This window comes from Otolemur garnettii, unplaced genomic scaffold, assembly GCF_000181295.1.
Source record: "Otolemur garnettii isolate 467f Iridium unplaced genomic scaffold, OtoGar3 scaffold00001, whole genome shotgun sequence".
In the NCBI taxonomy this organism is placed as follows: Eukaryota; Metazoa; Chordata; class Mammalia; order Primates; family Galagidae; genus Otolemur; species Otolemur garnettii.
The window spans coordinates 43,474,706-43,495,380 of NW_003852396.1; the positions used below are offsets into that span (position 1 = coordinate 43,474,706).

At 36.9% G+C, this 20,675-nt stretch overlaps 1 protein-coding gene and 1 non-coding gene across 2 annotated transcripts; one reads left to right on the forward strand and one right to left on the reverse strand.

The window, feature by feature from the left end:
- Positions 1 to 243: 243 nt before the first annotated feature.
- On the reverse strand, positions 244 to 13,343 carry PSMA1 (proteasome subunit alpha 1). The gene is made up of 10 exons (XM_003781126.2): positions 13,190 to 13,343; positions 11,040 to 11,084; positions 9,934 to 10,035; positions 9,717 to 9,820; positions 7,485 to 7,573; positions 6,667 to 6,737; positions 6,425 to 6,554; positions 5,215 to 5,294; positions 2,687 to 2,797; positions 244 to 611 (listed from the first exon to the last, which is right to left on the reverse strand). Exons 1-10 carry the CDS (start codon positions 13,190 to 13,192, stop codon positions 555 to 557), a joined length of 792 nt encoding a protein of 263 aa, XP_003781174.1. The 5' UTR covers positions 13,193 to 13,343; the 3' UTR covers positions 244 to 554.
- A 2,792-nt stretch (positions 13,344 to 16,135) lies between these two features.
- LOC111724645 lies at positions 16,136 to 16,271 on the forward strand. Its single transcript, XR_002772913.1, has one exon. It is a non-coding gene; the product is annotated as a small nucleolar RNA SNORA21 (small nucleolar RNA).
- The last annotated feature ends 4,404 nt before the right edge of the window (positions 16,272 to 20,675 follow it).

Consider the following 20,675-nt stretch of genomic DNA (forward strand, 5'->3'; position numbering starts at 1 on the left):
TTAGGTTTTAATCAAAATTTCGAAAGTTGAACTCTGGAATTTGTATTCTGAACCAAAACTTCATGGATTCTTATGTAGCCAGTCCATATACTTAAGAATTATTATGTGTATAAGGCTGTGTTAGATTAAGACATTTATTTTTCCCCATTGCAAAAAATAAAGCAACTTAATCTAGCACGCATGGCAAATGACCAGTTGTAATCCCAGACTATTATTCAGTTGAAGCTACAAAAAACCCAGAACACCAGGAGGTGAAACAATTTTATTTCACAGTTGTCTTTAAAATCGCAAAGACACTATTTTTTTCATATAAAAACATTAGTATGAGATACCTACACTTTCTAGAAAATGATTATATATACCCTTTCAAAGAAAAATGCACCCCATTATAGCGTCAGTGAGGTTGTTCGGAAAAAACTTACATGTGGGACTGATTCCTAAAACATACCATTCTACTACCCTCCAAATTTTGGTTCAAAGTATAGATTATTGTCATCAGTATGTGTCCTGCATTTTTAGACATTTGATAATACACATAGAGAGTGGTTTATCACTTAATGTTCCATTGGTTCATCAGCTTTTTCTGCAGGTTCATCAGCAGGTTGAACAAGCTTAAGGGTAAAAAAAAAAAAGAAGAAAATATGTAAAATAAATACTTTATTAACATATACTACTAATCACAATTATTACATTATTAAAAAATTAATGAGAAAAAGGCGTTAGGAAATAATCTAGGAGATAAGATATTTTGGATACTTAATTTTACTTCATTTTCTTGTTAAAATTTCTAAACAAAGCCTTTTTTGGTTTTTCTAAAATACAGTTGATTCTTGAACAACACAGGTTTGAACTGCACAGGTCCACATATGGGCAGATTGTTTTCAATAAATACATTGGAAAATTTTTTTGAGATTTGTGACAATTTGAAAAACTACCTTAGAAATATCAAAAAAATTTTTAAGAAAAAGGCAGTCATGAATGCATAAAATTTATGCAGATACTAATCTATGTGTTAATTGTTTGTTATTGGTAAGGCTTCTAGTCAACAGTAGGCTATTAGAATTTTTGGAAAGCAAAAAGTTATACATGGATTTTTGACCACCCTCCCAACCCCCTTGTGCAAGGGTTAACTGTATAGAGAATTTCAAGAGTTTGCCGTTGTTGTGAGCTGTGACGCCACGGCACTCTACCCAGGGCGACAGCTTAAGACTTTGTCTCAAAAAAATAAAAAAACCTTAAAATCTTTGAACAAGTTCACCATTTTACTATATGTTACTTTGCTCAAGAGTAAAAGCCTTCCTTATATCATCACTACCACGCCTAAAATGCAATTAGCACTTTTTTGACATTCTTTTCCCCTTTACCACCGATAAAACAGCAAAGATGCAAGCAAATGAACCAGCTGTGTTTATGGCACTCCACAGCATTCTTCCCAACAGTGCTAGCTCTTCCCAATAGTAGTTTAAATAATGTAAATCTTGCTGCCCCCGCAACAGTACCAGTAATATCCTTTTCAAGTTGAAAAAACTCATTCTGTAAAACAAATTTCTGTACTACTTTTTAATTTTCATTACATAGCTATCAAATAAACATCAATAAAAGCAAACGGTATTCTAAACATCCAACAAAAAGATTCATATTTAACCTAAGATTCACCCACACTTCTTGATGCTTTTCTCCCTATTTGTGAAGAGCCATCTTAGCGACCTTAGTGTTCAAAGCTGGCCCGCAGTGAACTACTTCTCTTAGTCCCTACTCATAGAATCTACACTGGCCCTCTGACTTGCTTTAACTGTTGGAATGTACAGAAGTGATGCTGTGCCAGTCCTGGATCTCAGCTTTCAGAATGCTTGGCAGCTTTCACTTTTGCAAGCCCTGAGTTGCCACCTTGCTAGAGAGACCTTGTTGAAGAAGAGGCCCTGAGACTACGTGGACAGAGGCTCAGTCATCCTAGCAGAGGTCCCAGCCTTCCAGCAGCTCCTCTAATACACCTAGGAGATGTGAGGTAAAGTCATCTTGGATGTTGCAGCCCCACACCACACCTGACTGCAATGTTTGGCAACCCCAAGTGAGACCAGCATAAGAGCCAGGCAGCTAAGATTCTGTCACCCACAAAAATGTGACAAATGTTTGTTGTTTGAACCCATACATTTTGAGGTGGCTTATCACAATAATCTAATAATCAACTCTTCTCCCCTTCTGTGTTATAGACATCAACTGCCCCTCAATATTTTACTTTACTCTGTTCTTAATTTTCCTATTACAGTAGGAATTCTGGGCCTATCTCAATAATTAAAGACAAAAATGATAGACTTACATACACAGTTGTGGTAAAAACAGCAGCTTATGATAGAATTAAAGCTTTTTTTTGTTCTTTTGAGATAAGAGTCTTACTCTGTTACCCAAGGTGGAGTGCCATGGCATCATAGCTCACTGCAACTTTACATTCTTGGGCTTGAGCAATCCTCTTGCCTCAGCTATCTGAGTAGCTGGAACCACAGGCAACCACTAACACCTGGCTAATTTTTCTGTTTTTTGTAGAGACAGGGTTTTGCTCTTCCTCAGGCTGGTCTCAAACTCCTGAGGTCAAGCAACCACCTGGCTCAGCCTCTGGAGTGCTAGGATTAGTGGTGTAAGCCACCACACCTGGGTAGAACTAAATCTTTTCATGTTATTAGTTATATACCTGTGCCTTTCTCTGAGGCCTTTCTTCAAGACCTTCCAAGAATGGAGACACATCATCATCATCATAGATCGTAAACTCCAAGTCTTTGCCGACAATTCCAATGGAAACATTCTGAGGATGGAAAAAAAAGTAAAAATAAAAAATTACTTATGTGCAGAAAAAAAGGGAGAAAGAAACAAGTAGACCTCTGCCATTGGTAGATTTATTCATTTTTGATTATCAAGAGTAGCCCCAAAGGTCTATGTCATCCAGAAACACTGTTTAGAAAAGATCATGCAGGCTATAAAGTCTTCACATAAATATTAAATAAAAATCATCTCTATAACAAAATAGCTTTATAATGCTGACTAATGTCCCTTTAATTAATGATCCTTAACTCAAGTAAGGAGTCCTTGAGTAAGGACCTCAAGTAGGCCTTAGTGGTTCCTGGATCGTACCGTACCAGTTCCTACATCATTCAATCTCCCCTTCTCTTTGACAACTACTTCTAATGTTTTTTTTTTCTCCTTGCAGCTGAAAACATTCCTATTTCACTGAGAAAACAGAAGCAATTGGAAGAGAACTTTCACAGGTTCCCATTGTGTCTCCTCTGTCCTATGTCTCTAGAGTCTCTTTCTCCTTGTTACTATGAATGAATTTCCTATCAAAGGCCAATCTTTCCACCCGAGTTAAAGGATACTGCACTAGCAGTTTTTCCTGTATTTCTCCTACATAAATTCTTCTCTTTACACTGGATTATAATCATGAAGCAAATATGATGTAATTACTTCCACCTTAAAAAATAAAGTAACAAAAACCCTTCACTACAGCCTCTTCTATCCACCACTCCATTTCTGTGACCCTCAGCAGAAAATCTCCTCCAAAGAGCTAGCTCCAATTCTTTTATTCTCATTCTTGCTTGATATCATTCCTATCAAGCTTTTGCTCTAACCATTCCATTAAGACCATCTTATAAAGTCCCCTAAGACAACATCATTGTAATCTAATGGTTAATTCTCAATCCGTAACTTCCTTGATCTACTAGCAGTTTTTTATTACCTCATCCTTGAAAGTTTCTCTTTATTTACTTTCAAGTATGCTTCATTTCCCAATTTTTCCTCTTACTTCTTTGGCCATCATTCTCATTCTCTTTTGCTGATACCAACTCGTCTCCCAATTGCAAAACCCATGGCCCAGTCCTCAAACCATGTGTCTATCTATTTGATTCCTTTAGTAATCTCATCCAGTCCAGACTCCAAATGCCATTTCTGTATAAATAATCAGAAAATTTTAAATCTAGGCTGGACCTCTCTCTATGGAACTCCTAGGAGTGGTGATAATTGCTTACTCTATTTCACCAACTGGCCAAACAATAGGCATTTCAAATTTACCTGTTCAAAATTAACTGCCTGATCTTCCTCCCTAAGCCCTGCTCCCAAAACTTCTCACTATCTTATCCATTTCAGTATAACATAAATCTTCCCTTCTAATTAATCAGGACAAAAGCCTTGGAGACATTGTGCCCTTTCATCATGTCCTATGATAATTTTTTTTAACGAATCTTTTTGGCTCTAAATTCAAAAGACATACACAACTGAACCACTGCTCATCATCCCTAACTCTATCCTCTACTCCCATCACCATCACCTCTCTAATGAATTACTGTAAAAGCCTAGAAACTATTTTCACTCACGCCTCACTATAATCTTCTTAGAATGCCAACCAGGGTGTCTCTCTAAAAACCTAAACCTAATCATAGTATCCCTCTGCTCAAACTAACAATCCACTTAATAAAAGACAAAGTACCTTCAGTAGTTTATACAGAATCTAGTCTTCAGTACCTCACTGGTTTCTTTCCTTCTCTTCTTCCTTTTGATTACTGACCCCCAATACTGGTCTCCTTGCCTGAAATACTAGGAACTTCTGACCTCAGAACTTTTGTATTTGTATTCCCTAGAATAATCTTACTCTAGACAGCTGCATGGCTCACTCATCTCCTTTAGATCTTTTCCTTAAATGTCACTATCTTGGTGAGGTCATCTCTGACCACCCTATTTTAGACTGTATCTACCATACCACATACCTGTATCCCAGTTAGTTACTTTCTCCTCTTAGCCTATTTTATTTTTCACATAGCATCTGTCACCTAATATACTAGTTTACTTATTTGTATATCACACCTACCCCCCCAGTAGAATGTATGTTCTACGAAGGTCAAAGTGTTAGCTGTGTTTACAATATTCTCACAGCCTAGCAAGTGCCCGTACAACATAGGTGCTTATTGCATACATTTTTGTTAACCAAATTAATAATACAAAGATATGCCTATTAACTGAAAAAAATGGACATTCTATATGAGAGTTCCTGGTTTTACTGCTTTATACCAAAAAGAAATGTTTAAAAAATGACATTTCAAAATCAGATTCCTTAGTGAATCGCTCAAAGGAAATGAGCCAAAGAACCACATCCACTCCTCTATTATTTACATTTATGCAACAAAGGATTAAATTATAATGTTAATATCTACAATTGGAAAACATGATATTTACCTTTGTAGTTAGGTCCTGCTCTGCAGGAAGTGTCTCCCTTAAGGCACGCAGACCATGTTTAACCAGTTCATTTAAATTGCCTATATGTAATAAATTAACAATTACTTCTCAATTTCATTGTCATGCTAGGCTTCTTTTATTTATCAAGTCTACGTCTCAAATTGTGGTTTTAGTTATACACTAAACTTATGTTAATAAAAATAGCCAGGAATTTATTGGTTGGAATTTCCACTTCTCAAATTCAAACTTACTATGATCCTACAACATAGTTTGCTTTGAGTAATATTAAGACAATCATTTTCTCTGCATTCACTGAGCCCCAAATAACTCCACCATAATATGCTACTATGCCACAAGAAAACCGATTAAGATGACAAAAAATATAAAAGACCTGATACTAATACTCCTTCCAACGTGAAGCAAAGCATTTAAAAACCTGTCCTATCATCACATCTTACATCTTTTACGTTCCTTTTCCATAGGAAACACTGTCTCTTTACTTTTTACTTGTTGTACTACTTATGTAGAAATGTCTATGTGGCTTAAAATAAGAACAGAATCACAGAAAACTAAAAGTTGTAAGTAGAACTTATAATTGGTAGCCAGTATAGTGATCTTCCGCTGTGGCTGAGACACACTTTAGACCAAATAAATCAAGAATTTTCAGGGCTGGGGATACATTTATATATATATATTTTTTTGTTTGTTTGTTTGTTTTTGAGACAGAGCCTCAAGCTATCCCCCTGGGTAGAGTGCCATGGCATCACGCTCACAGCAACCTCCAACTCCTGGGCTCAAGCGAGTCTCCTGCCTCCGCCTCCCAAGTAGCTGAGACCACAGGTGCCCGCCACAACGCCCGGCTATTTTTTGGTTGCAGCTGTCATTGTTGTTTGGCAGGTCCGGGCTGGATTTGAACCCGCCACCTTAGGTGTATGTGGCTGGTGCCTTAGCCACTTGAGCCACAGGCACCGAGCCGATACATTTATATTTTGACAACATATGTTGGTGATTGAAACTACTGTCGTAACCAGAAGGATTAAAAACTAGTACATGACAGAAACAATAAACACTTCATGGGCTTTATTAAAGAAAAAAACAAAAACTCTTTACTACAAGGCTAATAGACTTTTCATTTAGGATACCATGTTTAATCACTATATAAAGATTGGAGGCAACACCCCACCCCCAAGGAAACCAAGACATGACTTACACTCCATAAATTCAGACATATGTCTCTCCAAGTAAGTACGAGCTGATTGAGAGCGAGCGCCAATGGACATAGCTCGGCAGTCAAAATAGTTAGCAGATGGACAAGTTTGGAAAATGTGAGGGCCCATATCCTACGAAAAGAAAAAAAATGCACCCATAATTTTTTACTTTAAACTAAAAAATATAAAATTTCTAGTTAGTTTTTAAAAATCTTGAAAATATAACAATACTCTGTGAACTTACATCATAACCAGCAATAAGAAGCCCGACACCATATGGTCTCCGGCCATATCGCTGTGTTGGTATCTGGGTCTCTTAAACTAGTTAAAGAACTTGTTCCAACAAAGAATAAAGTATAATCTTTATCTTCAAATTAAACATTATAACAAAGGCCTCTGGTTGTTTCCTTAATTGTTGCCTAATATACCAGAAGAAGAAAAAAACAGGACAGTATTTACTTGGCCTACTATTACAAAATATTTGACTTTCCGATCCCAAGATGACTGCTAACAAAATGATCTCAGTACACATAGAACCTCATTTGCTTTGGACATAAGGGGTCCGGGACTTTTGGGAACATCCAGAACCAGTAAGAAACTTTAAGACCCTTCTAAAAATGAAGTTTGGATAATTTTCCTGATATTGGTCTTATCTATGCCTGGAATGTGTCAATTGCTTACAAAGGCTAAAAAGATTTAGCAACCCAATTATTTAAAGTTATTATAATCTGGCCAGGCATAGTGCCTCACATTTATAAACCCAGCACTTTGGGAGGCTAAGGCAGGATTGCTTGAGGCCAGGCATGTACCTGTAGTCCCAAATGCTTGGGTGGCTAAGACTGGAGGATTGTTTGAGCTCAGGAGTTTGAGGTTGCAGTGAGCTACTAAGACACCACTGCACTCTAGTTTGGAAGAGATTGAGAACCTGTCTCCAGGTAAAAAAAAAAGTTTTCATAATCTTACCTATGTTATATATCATCATATTTCTAATAATTAACACAAGGATTAAGTACCAAAACCCTTTAATATTCATACCCATAAATGCTAACATAAAAAGGATACTGCTTCCAATTAGAGATACAAGACGAGACACAGGCAGTGGTCTGTCAAATACGAATCTGGAATCCAAACACTCCTGGCGCATAAAATTACTGAAAAAGAAATAAGAAAAAATAATGATTTCAAGTCACAGACAGCTAAGTCAATACATAAACTCAATACACAGTTTGATTTCACTTTGCTTTTTCCAAACATTACATGGATTATATCTATTTTAGGAAATCAGAAAGGAAAGATATATGTGGCCACACGGATGCATTTCTGTGCCAAACTCTGGGGCCACATGAGGTTTGTAAAAAAGACTAAAATGTTCCACAGTTCTAGAAAATCTTTGTCTCAGAGCAAAGAAAACAGAAGACTGAACAAGAAAAAAAGAGTAATCTCTCTTCTCTTATCCTTCCTACTGTCAGTAAGTTTGTCTTAATTCCAGGTCTTGAACCAGTTTTTTTTTTTCCTTCTTGAAAACAGACTAAAATTTCCTCAATAAAGTGCAAGAAATAGAATCTGTGGCAGAGGATATCTTTACATGTCACTTCCAGCAGCACTCTGGAAGAGATATTAGATACTGGTGAGTCTCACTGTTAAATCTGAAAATCAAGAAAAGGAAAAAGGGAATCATGCCAATTAAAGAGGATAAACAAGAAATGAATATGTTCCTTTCTTTCCTTATTTCTTTGTCCACTAAATGTATGTCACATCTGATAATAAATATTGGAGAAACCAAACTATTTGTTCTGTACTTTTATATAAGTCCATTTCCCAATGCTATCTAAAACTACACTAGCCCATATGGTAGGCAATAATCACATGTAACTCTTGCATAGTAGCTAGACTGAATTGAGATGTACTCTAAGTACCAAATACACAGCAAACTTCAAAGACTTAGTATCTCCCAAAATGTACAATACTTCATTTACATTAAAAGTTTTTATACTGAATGAATATCTGCTGGCATGGCAATATTTTAGGGGGGGATAAATAAAAGTTTTAAAATACAACACATTTTACATTAAGAGTAGAAACCCGTAATGCTATCACTATACTATTTATTGACTTAAGAGAGCAATGGAGTGGCTAGATAAATTGAAAATATTGAATAACAGCATTACTATCTGCCTTTATATATCCTTTCCTCTCTAAACACATAACAAACTTAAGGATTAGTTTGGACTAACTACCTCCCACCTCCAACACACATACATATCTTTTTTACTATCTAAAAAACACTGTGTCAAGTACTGTATATGTCAGGCTAGCTAACAATAATAACCTTGAAAAAGAAAATACCCACCAAAACTGAGTATTTAAGTAATTAGTCCCATCTCAGATACTAAGCAGTGAAGGTGAGCAGTGAAGGTGAGAATCAAACTATGTTTGATTCTGTGAAATCAATCTGTGGGATTTCAAAGTCCCACCTCTTTCTTTATATAATGCCTCTCAACAAGAAATAATCTTTGTCTTCTCTGGACTCCCACAGAAATTTACCTGTTAGTCTATTCTTTCTACTTTGCCTTTTAGATAAACCAGATTTTAAGTTCCTTGAAGACAAGATCAATGCCTGAGTCACCTTTGTATACCCTACAGTATCCAGTATTGAGCACTGCAAAAAATAAATGTCTAATAAATATTGATGTATTAAAGAAGGCAAATGTGGTTCAGCTCATCTTTAAAGCAGGGATCTCTTCTTAGACACAACATGGTCTCAAATGATATACACTACATTAACAATAGCACATCATTCTCGAAAGTGTTACTATTAATCTGAACAAGGTGGCTCATGCCTATAATCTCAGTGCTTTGGAAGCTAAGGTAGGATTGCTTGAGGCCAGGAGCTGGAGGCCAGCCTGGACAATAGAGTAAGACCTCATTTATACAGAAAATGAAAAAATCAGCCAGTCCCAGCTATTCAAGGCTGAGGTAGGAGAATTGCTTGAACACAAAAATTTGAGGTTACAGGGAGCTACATTCACACTACACACACACACTATTGCACTACAGCCTGGGCAACAAAGTGAGACCTCGTCTCAAAAAACAAAACAAAAAAGTTTAATTCTATTCGTCACTATGACTAAGAAATGGAATACTCAGCAGCTAACCCAAACCTGCTTTTAGGTATTCACTCACAAATATTCTGGCAGACAACTTCCTAAAATATCCTATATGGATCTTTCCCAGAAAAGTAATTAATTATGAATCAAAAGGGATGTTTCCTTTGTTTTTCACGATCATACTCACCACAACAGTCTAGCATCAGCAGTAAGCCCTGCAATTGAGATACCAATATGGTTGTCAACGTGGAGAATTTTTTTCTGATGAGCTGCAAGTTCTGACTGTGCCCTCTAAATAGAGACATTATAAGACATAAAAATAAGTTTATAACTTTACTGAATATGTGGTGAAATTTACATTTGGTAGTTCTAAAGAAGAAAGATTTAAGAATTGCTTTACTTACTTTCAATGCTACCAACACTGCATGGGTTTTTGACTTCAGACCGACTGTGGCAGAACCTTGTTTAACAGCTTCCATTGCATATTCAATTTGATGAATCCTGCCCTAAAGAGAAAAAACAACACATCTTAGAGTCATCTTAGAAGACCCTTTTATAAATTAAAAACTAGAGTTCCCAAGAGTCTCAGTGTCCCCCTGGGTAGAGTGCTGTGGCATCAAAGCTCACAGCAACTTCAAAGCTTTGGGCTCAAATGATCCTCTTGCTTCCACTTCCCAAGCAGCTAGGACTGTAGGTGTGTACTATCACGCCCAGCTAGTTTTTCTATTTTTAGTAGAAAAAGGGTCTTATTCTTGCTCAAGCTGGTCTCTAATACCTGAACTCAGGTGATCCATCTGCATTGGCCTCCTGAAGTGCTAGGATTACAGGTGTGAGACATCTCATCTAGCCCAAATCTCAATTTCTCTTTCTTTTTTTTTTTTTTTTTTTTTTAAAAAAACCAGGCAACCTTTCTAAAAATAAATTTTACTGAGTATATTTAAGGGATAGAACATGATGTTGTAAGATACATATTTATATAGCAAAAATGGTCACTATAATGGAAGAAACGAACATACCCATTATCTCATAGTTACCCACTTTTCTCATTTGTGATTAAGAGCAGCTATAATCCACTCAAAAATCCTAGCAAAAATCCTGAATAGAATATACTATCTGTATTATTAACTACAGTATTCATGCTGTACATTAGATCTTTCTACTTATTCCTCTTATACATGTATTTGCTACTTTGCATCCTTTTACCTACATCCCTTCATTTTCTCCTCTCCCTGCCACATCCTACCCTGATACCCACTATTCTCTACATATTTGACCTGTTTTTAAAGATTGCTCATGTAAGTGAGAGCATGCAATTTTTGTGTTTCTAGTTTATTTCACTTAGTGTAATGCCCTCTGGGTCTGTTAGGAAATTTACTTTAATTAAAATTTAATTTCCAGGAATGTCTAAAATAATTATATTCCATTTTTTCCCAGCCTACAAGCTCATAAATTTCTAAACATATTACAGCCACAAAAAGCTACTTCAAAGAAGCAGTGTAAGACATTTTACCTGAGGGCTCCAAACTGTAACATCATTGTCATACTGGTTTCGAAACTGAAAGTAAAGGGAAAAAAGACCTATTAATATAAGAGAACATCACCAATCCCAACTCTTAATGTTCGTTAAGAAATGTGCTACCACTTTACTCCTATCAGAATGGCCATTATTAAAAAATCAAAAGACAACAGATGTTGGCATGGATATAATGGAAAAGGAATGCTTATATGCTGCTGGTATTAGTATAGTCTCTGTGAAAAATAGTATGGAGATTCCTCAAAGAACTAAAAGTAAACCTACCATTTGATCTGATATCTACCTAACCACTGCTGCTATCTACCTAAAGGAAAAGAAGTCATTAAATTTTCAAAAAGATACCTGCACCTGAATGTTCATTGCATCACAATTCATAATTGCAAAGACTGGAATCAATCTAATTGCCCATCAATTGATGAGTGAATAAGGAAAATGCCATATATATACACACCATGGAGTGCTACTCACCCATAAAAAGAAATGAAATAATCTCTTTTACAACAACTTGAATAGAACTGGAGATGATTATCCTATGTATCTCAGGAATGGAAAACAAATACCACATGTTCTCCTAAGGGTCTTTATGATCACAAAGTGGTATAATGGACATTGAAAACTAAAAACGGAGGACAAGGAGGAAGAAAGGGGATTGGTGTGTGCTCAGCTAATGGACACAATGTAAACATATATCCATACCTCCTGGGTGAAAGTCACAACTACAACAGGTACATTACCTAGCAAATGTAAACATTGTAACCTATTGACTTGTACCCTCAAATTAATCAGAAATTTAAAAAAAATCTAAGAATGAAGGAGGAGGAGAAAGAGAGGGATAAATCTACTTTTGGAGTACAGTGAACACTGTTTTCAAAGTGGGCACACTAAAAGCCCTGATTTCAGCATTATAAAATTGATTCATGTAACAAAATATCTTTACCCCTTTAATATTTGGGGGAGAAAAAAAGAAATGTGTTTGCAAGTGCTTTTACTCAATGTTAAAACAATTCCATTAAGGCAATCTCACTTATTCAGTTGTCAATTCTACATTTACTATGAGTTGGTAAGGAGGAAGAAAGAGATTTAAAAGGGTCCTATCTTTCCAACTTCCCATTCTGCTACACTCCACAGCACCTCCTTTGGGCTTTTACTTCCTATTTTCTCATGATGTTCCCTTATACCAGGTCCTAATAATGGTGAAAGCCTTCCTTTTCTTTAAATTAGCTTAAATATCTCACTTGAAGTCTCCTCTTTTTCTCTCCAAAACCCCCCAACACATACTCCCACAGTTCTTTATCTAAACGTCCCTTTCTGTCTATTAGGGACTTGTCTGATTTATCTTTGAATCCTCAGTGTACTTGCACCTGTATTTTGATATTTATATTGAGTGAATGAAAACCAAAATGCCCTCAGAAAGTTACAAGTATACACAAATAGCTATAGCGATAGAACTATTACTGTCACAATGACAGTATTAAAACAAATTCATCAGTACTTGGGAGAATAATCATGGGGTGAGATTGAGGGCTGGAATGGCTGGCATAGGAATGGAAGCCCAAACCCTATGTTGTGACCCTGATTCTACCACTTCCCCTCTCAGCCTGTGTTTACTCATCTGTAACAAGGTGACGGAACAAAGTTGTTAAAAAGGGCCTTTTCTAACTGAGCTCTAGGGGAAAGAGAAATCACACAGACCCACCAGGAAAAGGAACTCTAAAGCACAAACCCAGAGGGTTAAGTCCGCACTGGCAGTACAAGTAGGCCTCCAAGTTAAGTCCCTATCTTCTCCTCTCCCATACCAAGTACGACCGGCCACGCTGGACCTCTCAGAATCTCCTCCAATGTAGGAACCTGAGGGCCGAACTCGACTAGTTGCCTGAGGAGGTAGTATTCTAGGCCCCGCAGAAAGCGAAATCAACGCGGTGGAAATGCCCCACCGACTACCGACCGTCCCTCCCTGGGACAGGCCGGAGATGCTGAATCACTGCCTGAGACCTCTCGTCGGCTGAGTCTCGCATGCTGTGTAGCCCCAGGCCACGCTAAGGATGACAGGAGAGATGGCATGCCATCCCCAAGTCATTGGACCTATGCCCTAGAGTGGACCTTCCCAGGATTGGGATCCAACGTACCATGGTTCCAGCGCCGGCCTGGCTGTAGCCTCCAGCAAAGCTAGGAATCAGGGAGCGCAGCGGAAACTATCGCTCGGCAATCTACAGAGAAGTCTGGGGGATTTTGACGGCGGCGCAGGGTAATGCAGTCCATTCCAGAGATATCGATAGGCTTCCTTCGCTCCTTCGCCCTCAAAACTCCCAGCCAGCCCCGGGGGGGGCGGGGCTTCGGAGGATCACGAAACAGATTGGCGCGAAACCGTGGTCTGGGAGTATCTGCAGCTGCTGACAGATGGTGAACCGTCTCATCTCGGCGCCCTTCTTGGATTTTCAGCAAGTGTATGTTGCAGATACCCTCCAGTTTCTCACCAGTCCGTATTTGCCTAGCACATATTAAGTGCTTAATTTTGCTGAACGAATTTTGAGATTAAATACTTACTTAAAAATTGTCATATAGTACATAAACATTTTGACAGTTCTTTTCCATATACCTCACTAGTCAAATGGCTCACACAAAAGCATAATAAACGATAATTTAAAAAATAAGATATACATTTAAAAAGTTATGTGTTATCTTATGTGCATAAATAATGGTTTATGTTATTTTAACTTGTTGCATAGTATTTCATTGTGTGGAAATATAATAATTTACCTAATTATTGGTGAGCAATTAAATTATTCCTAAGTTTTTGCTATTATGAAAATACTATAATGAATATTCTTGTACATGCAGACCTTTTGTGGACTTTCCTGATTACCTCCTTATGAGGAATTCATAGAATTGTGGGGTCAAAGGGAAGCACTTTTACAAGTATGATAAATGTGGCTAAATTGCAAAAAATATGTATTAATTTAAATTCTGTAGTGTCTGAGAGTCTACTTTATTTATATTCTCACCAACACTGGATATTGTAAGTAGTTTTTGTCTTTATCAAGTTGATAGGCAGAAAAAACCTTCTTGCTTTAGTTTTATTTGTATTTCTTAATTACTAGTAAAAAGTATTTTTGTGTTTTTTAAATTTTTTTTTAAATTTCAGATTAATATGAGGATGCAAACAATTAGGTTACAATGCTTGCACTTGTTAGGCAAGGTCCCTGTTGTAGTTTTGCTCCTTACTCAGGAGGTGTACCATATACCCTCACGTTGCTGAGAGCACACCAATTCCCATCCTTCTTCTCCTATCTCCTTCCCTCCCACCTCCCCCTAAGTTAAATTAAATTGAATTTTTCTCTTGTGTGGGTCTGGATTAGTTCATGTACAGGGTTCATATTAGTATTGGATACATTAGATACTTGCTTTTCTATTCTTGTGATACTTTACTAAAGAGAATGTTCCCCAGCTCTATCCAAGTTAGTACAAAAGATGTAAAGTCTCCATTTTTTTGTGGCTGAATAACACATGATATAGGCTTAGCACCTGTAGCACACTGGTTATGGTGCTGGCCACATATACCAGGGCTGGTGGGTTTGAACCTGGCTCAGACCGCTAAAAAATAACAATGACAGCTGCAACAAAAAAATAGCCAGGCGTTGTGGCAGCTACTTGGGAGGCTGAGGCAAGAGAATTGCTTAAGCCCAAGAGTTTGAGGTTGCTGTGAGCTGTGATGCTATGGCACTCTACCAAGGACGACGTAGTGAGACTCTGTCTCAAAAATAATAATAATACATGGTATACATATACCATAGTTTATTAATCCAGTCATGGGTTGATAGGTACTTAGGGATTTCACATCTTGACTATTGTAAAGTGAGCTACAATAAACAATCTAGTACAAATGTCCTTGTGATAAAATGATTTTGGGAGGGGTAGATACCTAGTGTTGGGATTGCAGAATCAAATAGAAGGTCTATTTTGAGCTCTTGGAGGAGTCTCCATACTTCTTTCCAAAGAGGCTGTATTAGTTTGCAACCCCATCAACAGTGTAAAAGTGTTCCCTTATCTCCACATCCATGCCAGCATCTGCAGCTTTGGGACTTTGTAATGTGGGCTATTCTCACTGGGGTTAGATGATATCTCGGAGTAGTTTTGATTTGTATTTTTCTGATGATTAGAGACAATGAGTATTTTTTTCATGTTTGTTGGCCATTTGTCATCTTCAGAGAAGGTTCTGTTTATGTCTCTTGCCCAGTGGTAATGGGATTGTTTGCTCTTTTTTGTAGATTAATTTCAGTTCTCTGTAGATTCTAGTTACCAACCCTTTGTCCGATTCATAATATGCAAATATTTTGTTCCATTCTAAAGGTTGTCTATTTGCTTTAATTCTGATGGTCCTGTCCTTAGCTGTACAGAAGCTCTTTAACTTAATTAAGTCCTTTTTGTTTATTTTTGTTGTTGTTGTAATTGCCACTTTCCCCAGGCCAATATCATCAAGAGTTTTTCCCATGTCTTCTCCTAGGGTTTTTATTGCTTCATGTCTTAAATTTAAATCTTTTATTCATCATGACTCAATTTTTGTAAGTGGTGAAATGTACAGATCCAGTTTTAGTTTTCCCAGCACCATTTATTGAATAGGGATTCCTTTCTCCAATGTATGCTTTTGTTTGGTTTATCAATGAAGATCAGATGGCAATAATGTATATTTCTTGGCTGTTTATGTTACTTAAGTGAATTGCCAATTCATTCCTTTCCTCAATTATTGTGTTAATCATTTTCTCATTGTCTTATAGGAACTCCCTGCAATTAGGGATGGTAACCTCTTATTACTTTTATACACATAGAAGGAGTCTTTTTGGATATCAAGGAAAGGAAGCCACTGAAGCTAGCTCCATAAAACTTGGGGAGGGGGTATAGACACTAAAATCATATAGCAGGGAATCACAAACATTCAAGGATATGGATTTGTGACTTTATTTAGTGAGATATTCCTACTACCTGGAACAAAGTCTGGCATATAGTAAGCATTCTCTAAACACTCAGTGAATGAATGAAAGAATGAGAGATCTATCACTCCAAAACCTATTCTTTCCTCCCTTTTTAAAGCACTCAGTGGGCCTCTTGCTAATGACCCATTGAGCTGTCAAGAAAGGGCAGATTAAAAGCACCACTTTGGGGTGAAGTGGCAGTATTTTGTGTTGTTTTACTTTATTTGGTGGTGTGACAAGGTGAAACGCTTGAGCATTGAGTTGAGGGAGAGGCTCTGGAAGTGTTCCCAAAATGTTATACTGGTGACACTGCCTAATTGACTCTCAAAAAAAAAAAAAAATTGACGTTTGTTTAAATCCTTGTAAAGAATAAAATGAAAACCAAAACCTGTTCTTTTTATTATTATTTCTAAACAACTATCTGGGGCTTTGTGATATATCTTTCATTCATAGTAATTGGCTGTACTTTTTAGTCAGTTGTCAAATGTTTATGTTTATCAAAGCTCCACTTGTAGATCCAAAGAAGGGACATTTTGTTGGCCTTTTTGCCAAAACTGAAAGTCCCAGTGCTTATCAAAGTTTTATATGACTTTTAGCTCCTCTTTGCATATCTTGGGTATTTGGCTTGAGACGCATCTTGATTATTAAGATCAATGAAGATATCTTATAGGAAAATTGGATTGGCAAACATAGCACTACTTCTTTGAAGGTAATGAGTAAATTATTTCAGGATTATTTAAAGAATCAAATACTAGTAAATTTCAAATAAAAGGCAAGTTGACATTTTTTTCCATGTAAATTTTAACTATAACTGGCACATTGAACAATTAAGACATATAGGGTGCAATTTGCAAACAACTTACTTCTCCTCACATGTTCAAACACACCTGGTGGAGTTAATTCTTCTTCTTCTTTTTTTTTAATTAAGTCATAGCTGTGTACATTAATAGCATCATGGGGTACAGTGTGCTGTTTTTATATACAATTTGAAATATTTTCATCAAACTAGTTAACATAGCCTTCATGTCATTTTCTTAGTTATTGTGTTAAGACATTTATATTCTACATTTAGCAAAGTTAATTCTTCTATGTTCCTTGAACATGATAGGTAGAAAACTGATGACTTTTCTGGTCACTCATGTAAAAAAAAGTCAACTAGCCAATTAGACAGCTTTATATCAGTAATTAATATGTCTAGCATAATAATAAACATTTTAAGGGCAAAGCTTCTTAATTCTCCTAGCTTGAGCCTGCCATAGCAATGGGGGAAAAAGCTAACTTCCTTTCTATGACCCTGTCTAAAATTTCTCTTCTGATGTCTCCTCCCATGATTACCACCAACTAGATTGCCTTACTTCTTTCAAGTTGAAGCAGAAAAAGGGGAAAGAAAATTCTTAACTTGGCTATACAGTTCTATGATTAAGGGTGTTTAGAGTTGATAGTTGTTATTTTATGAGTTCTTTGAAAATACCTCTATTTCACCTTACCCCAGTGAGAAAATACTGGTAATCTCCCACGTGCACTTGGGCAAATATATCTCCTCTGGTTATTGGCTCAATGTTAATTGCTAGCATCTGTGGGTGCAGCGCCATCCTTCTCTTGAAGTCTCCTCATCTTTCCATGTGACCCTCTCTAGTAGCCTTTGATCCAAAGAAGCACCTACAGAGTGGCTGTGATTCAGAAAGTGCAGACATTGACCAAATCCAAAATTCATCTTTACAGTTAGTCAGCCAAACTGTCTCACAAACATTGTGCTAGCAAGTTAGCTCCACGAAGACAGGGATATTGTGTCTATTTCATTCACTGCTATATTTGCCTGTGCCTAGAATAGTGCCCATACTTAACAAGTCCTATATAGATAATGAATGAATTCCTCAGATATGAGTCAGGCACTAGTCTGTGTGATCCCTTAACCCCTAGTCCTAGGGGTCATATATCAGAATGTTATTAAAGCCTCTTTTCCTAGGTAGGAGGTAAGGAAAAAGCTATGTCCACTCACAGCACACCCCAAACTCTCAAAATCTTCTAAACGCCAATCTTTTTCTGAGATAAAACTAGGTGGACAATTAAGAGTTTCAAAAGCCCCCTCCCCACCCTTTTCCTTCTTCCTTCTTCTTCTCCTCCTCCTTCTTCTTCTGGCAATTTCTACTTTTTATAGTTTTCCACTCTACTGTAGAATATGAGAATGGTTGGCATTTTACTTTCTTGGCACCTCAGTCAAAACTAAGACACAAAGAGTCCCATATTTCACATCCAACTACACAATGTGATACTTAATTGCCCTTATTTATTTACATGTTGTCCCTGTATGTTAAATCATAAGCCACTGAAGGATAGGGACTGTGTAATATTTCCCTTGGTACATACATCTAATGTGTCACACAAACTAGGTGCCCAATAGTTCGAAGAGTTAGTGGATGAATTAAAAGTACTTTAGTAGTAGTACTCATAATTCCAAATATATTACATAGTACCAAAGATTTAAGTCCAAAACTTTGCTCTTCTAGCTATCTTTTAAATTTGGAAGCAAATTTATAGCAAAATTTTGGAATTTCTTATACTTCAATGTCACCATGCTAGATATTCTCTATTGCCCCCATTAATCTACTCTATATTTTATGGATTGCATCAGCAAGATCCCTTCCTCTCTAGCTTCTGGTTGGGCTCAGGCAGTGGAAGGCTCTAGTAGATTAGAAGAGAATAGGAGAAAGGTATCAAAGTATTTAATACTTTACCTCCCTCCATGTTGGCCTCCGGCTAGCAGTGGTACTGCGTTACCCCTTGCTGCTTTCCTGTCCGAGTTCTGAGTATGATTACACTCATACTCTAGTCACCCTTATAGAGTGTTCAAAACCCTGACTGACATAAGACAATATAAAGATTTTACAGGATGCAGGAGGTATACGATACTTTGTTATGCGGAAAAAACCCTGTTCTCTTGAAGTTGAGTTTATAATACGCTTTAGAAATGTTAATAGTGACAGAAAGGAAACAGCTGGAAAATTTAATAGAATCTAAATTTATTATATATATGCCCTTCCCTGTTTTCTACTTGCTCAAATCTATAGGGGGAAAACCCAGCTTCATGAAGTAGTAACGAAAAACATTTTATGGTTGGAGGTCACCATAACACGAGGAGCTGTATTAAAGGGTTGTGGCATTAGGAAGGTTGAGAACCACTATTCTAGATGATCAGAAGTTTTCATTTATAAGAGTAAGTGTTGGCTGGGCGCCTGTGGCTCAAGTGGCTAAGGCGCCAGCCACATACACCTGAGCTGGCGGGTTCGAATCCAGCCCGGACCCGCCAAACAACAATGACGGGTGCAACTAAAAAATAACCGGGCGTTGTGGTGGGCACCTGTAGTCCCAGCTACTTGGGAGACCGAGGCAGGAGACTTGCTTGAGCCCAGGAGTTGGAGGTTGCTGTGAGCTGTGATGCCACAGCACTCTACCCAGGATGACAGCTTGAGGTTCTGTATCCAAAAAAAAAAAAAAAAAAAAGTAAATGTTGTGTTTAATGACCTACTATAGCAAAAAGAGCAGTTTACTGAAAACAAATTTATGAAATTCTTGGTACACTTTATGTAAGTTTGAAATTATAAATAGAAAAGAACCACTAAGATATTTTTAAAAACCTGACATTATATATTTGGAACCACATGCTAATTACAATTCATTGTTACACAGCACCAAAAACCCATGATACATCTTGCAAGACTGAAACTAATATATTCAGACAAAAAATTCTACTTCATTTATAAATATTGCCAAAGAAGCAAGTTTTCCCTTGAAAACAAAATATAAATGTCTATGTGAATACAGGCAAATGTTTTTCCATTTAGAAAACTACCATCATAAGGAGGCTGTACACTTTTTTGTTTAGTGTATTACCTGTATCTTGCTGCACCAAGATTTCATCTTGAGTGTTTCTTTTAATCAATCCTAAAAGCAACACAATCATTTTAGAGGTTGCAGATTACAACAGCAAAGATTGACTATTAAAAAATAAACAAATTTATCTTTTAAAATAAAAATTATTATAAGAGCAGAAAATTACAATAGTTAAGGAAATAGAAAAATAAGCCAATTGTGATCTGAGTCTTCTATGATGCCAAATTTAATAATATAAATATCTGTGTATAAAACTTTTTCAAAAAGTTAATTCTGCCAGCCAGATCCTAACACAGAATTTCCCAATTTTCTTTACTGACTAGTTGTGTGAAAATGACTCTCATTCCAAAGAAGGAAATATACTGTGTTTCTTTAGATCAGCTTTGAATTGAACTCTAAACTCTCATCTTGCCATGATTGTGGGAAATTCTATCTCAGTTATCAGTGAACATTTCCTCTCCAGCCAGGATTGTATTAAGACAAAGTTTCTAGGGCCTTCATTATTGTGGAAGTACCTGAAATTACTTCAAATTATTTGGTCACCTGCTCACATAGATTTGCTGCTGGGTTTCTCTGCAGTACCATCTTCCCTTCAGATCTGGTGATTCTGAAATTTCTTTAATTGTCCTTGGCACTCAAGAATCTGTCCTATTTGTCCTACAAAATACTCTTACAGATCAATTTTTCAGCTACTAGTTAGGAACCAGGGTGTAGCCTGAGCTAAATCCCTAAATTGTGTTTGGAAGAGCTGAAA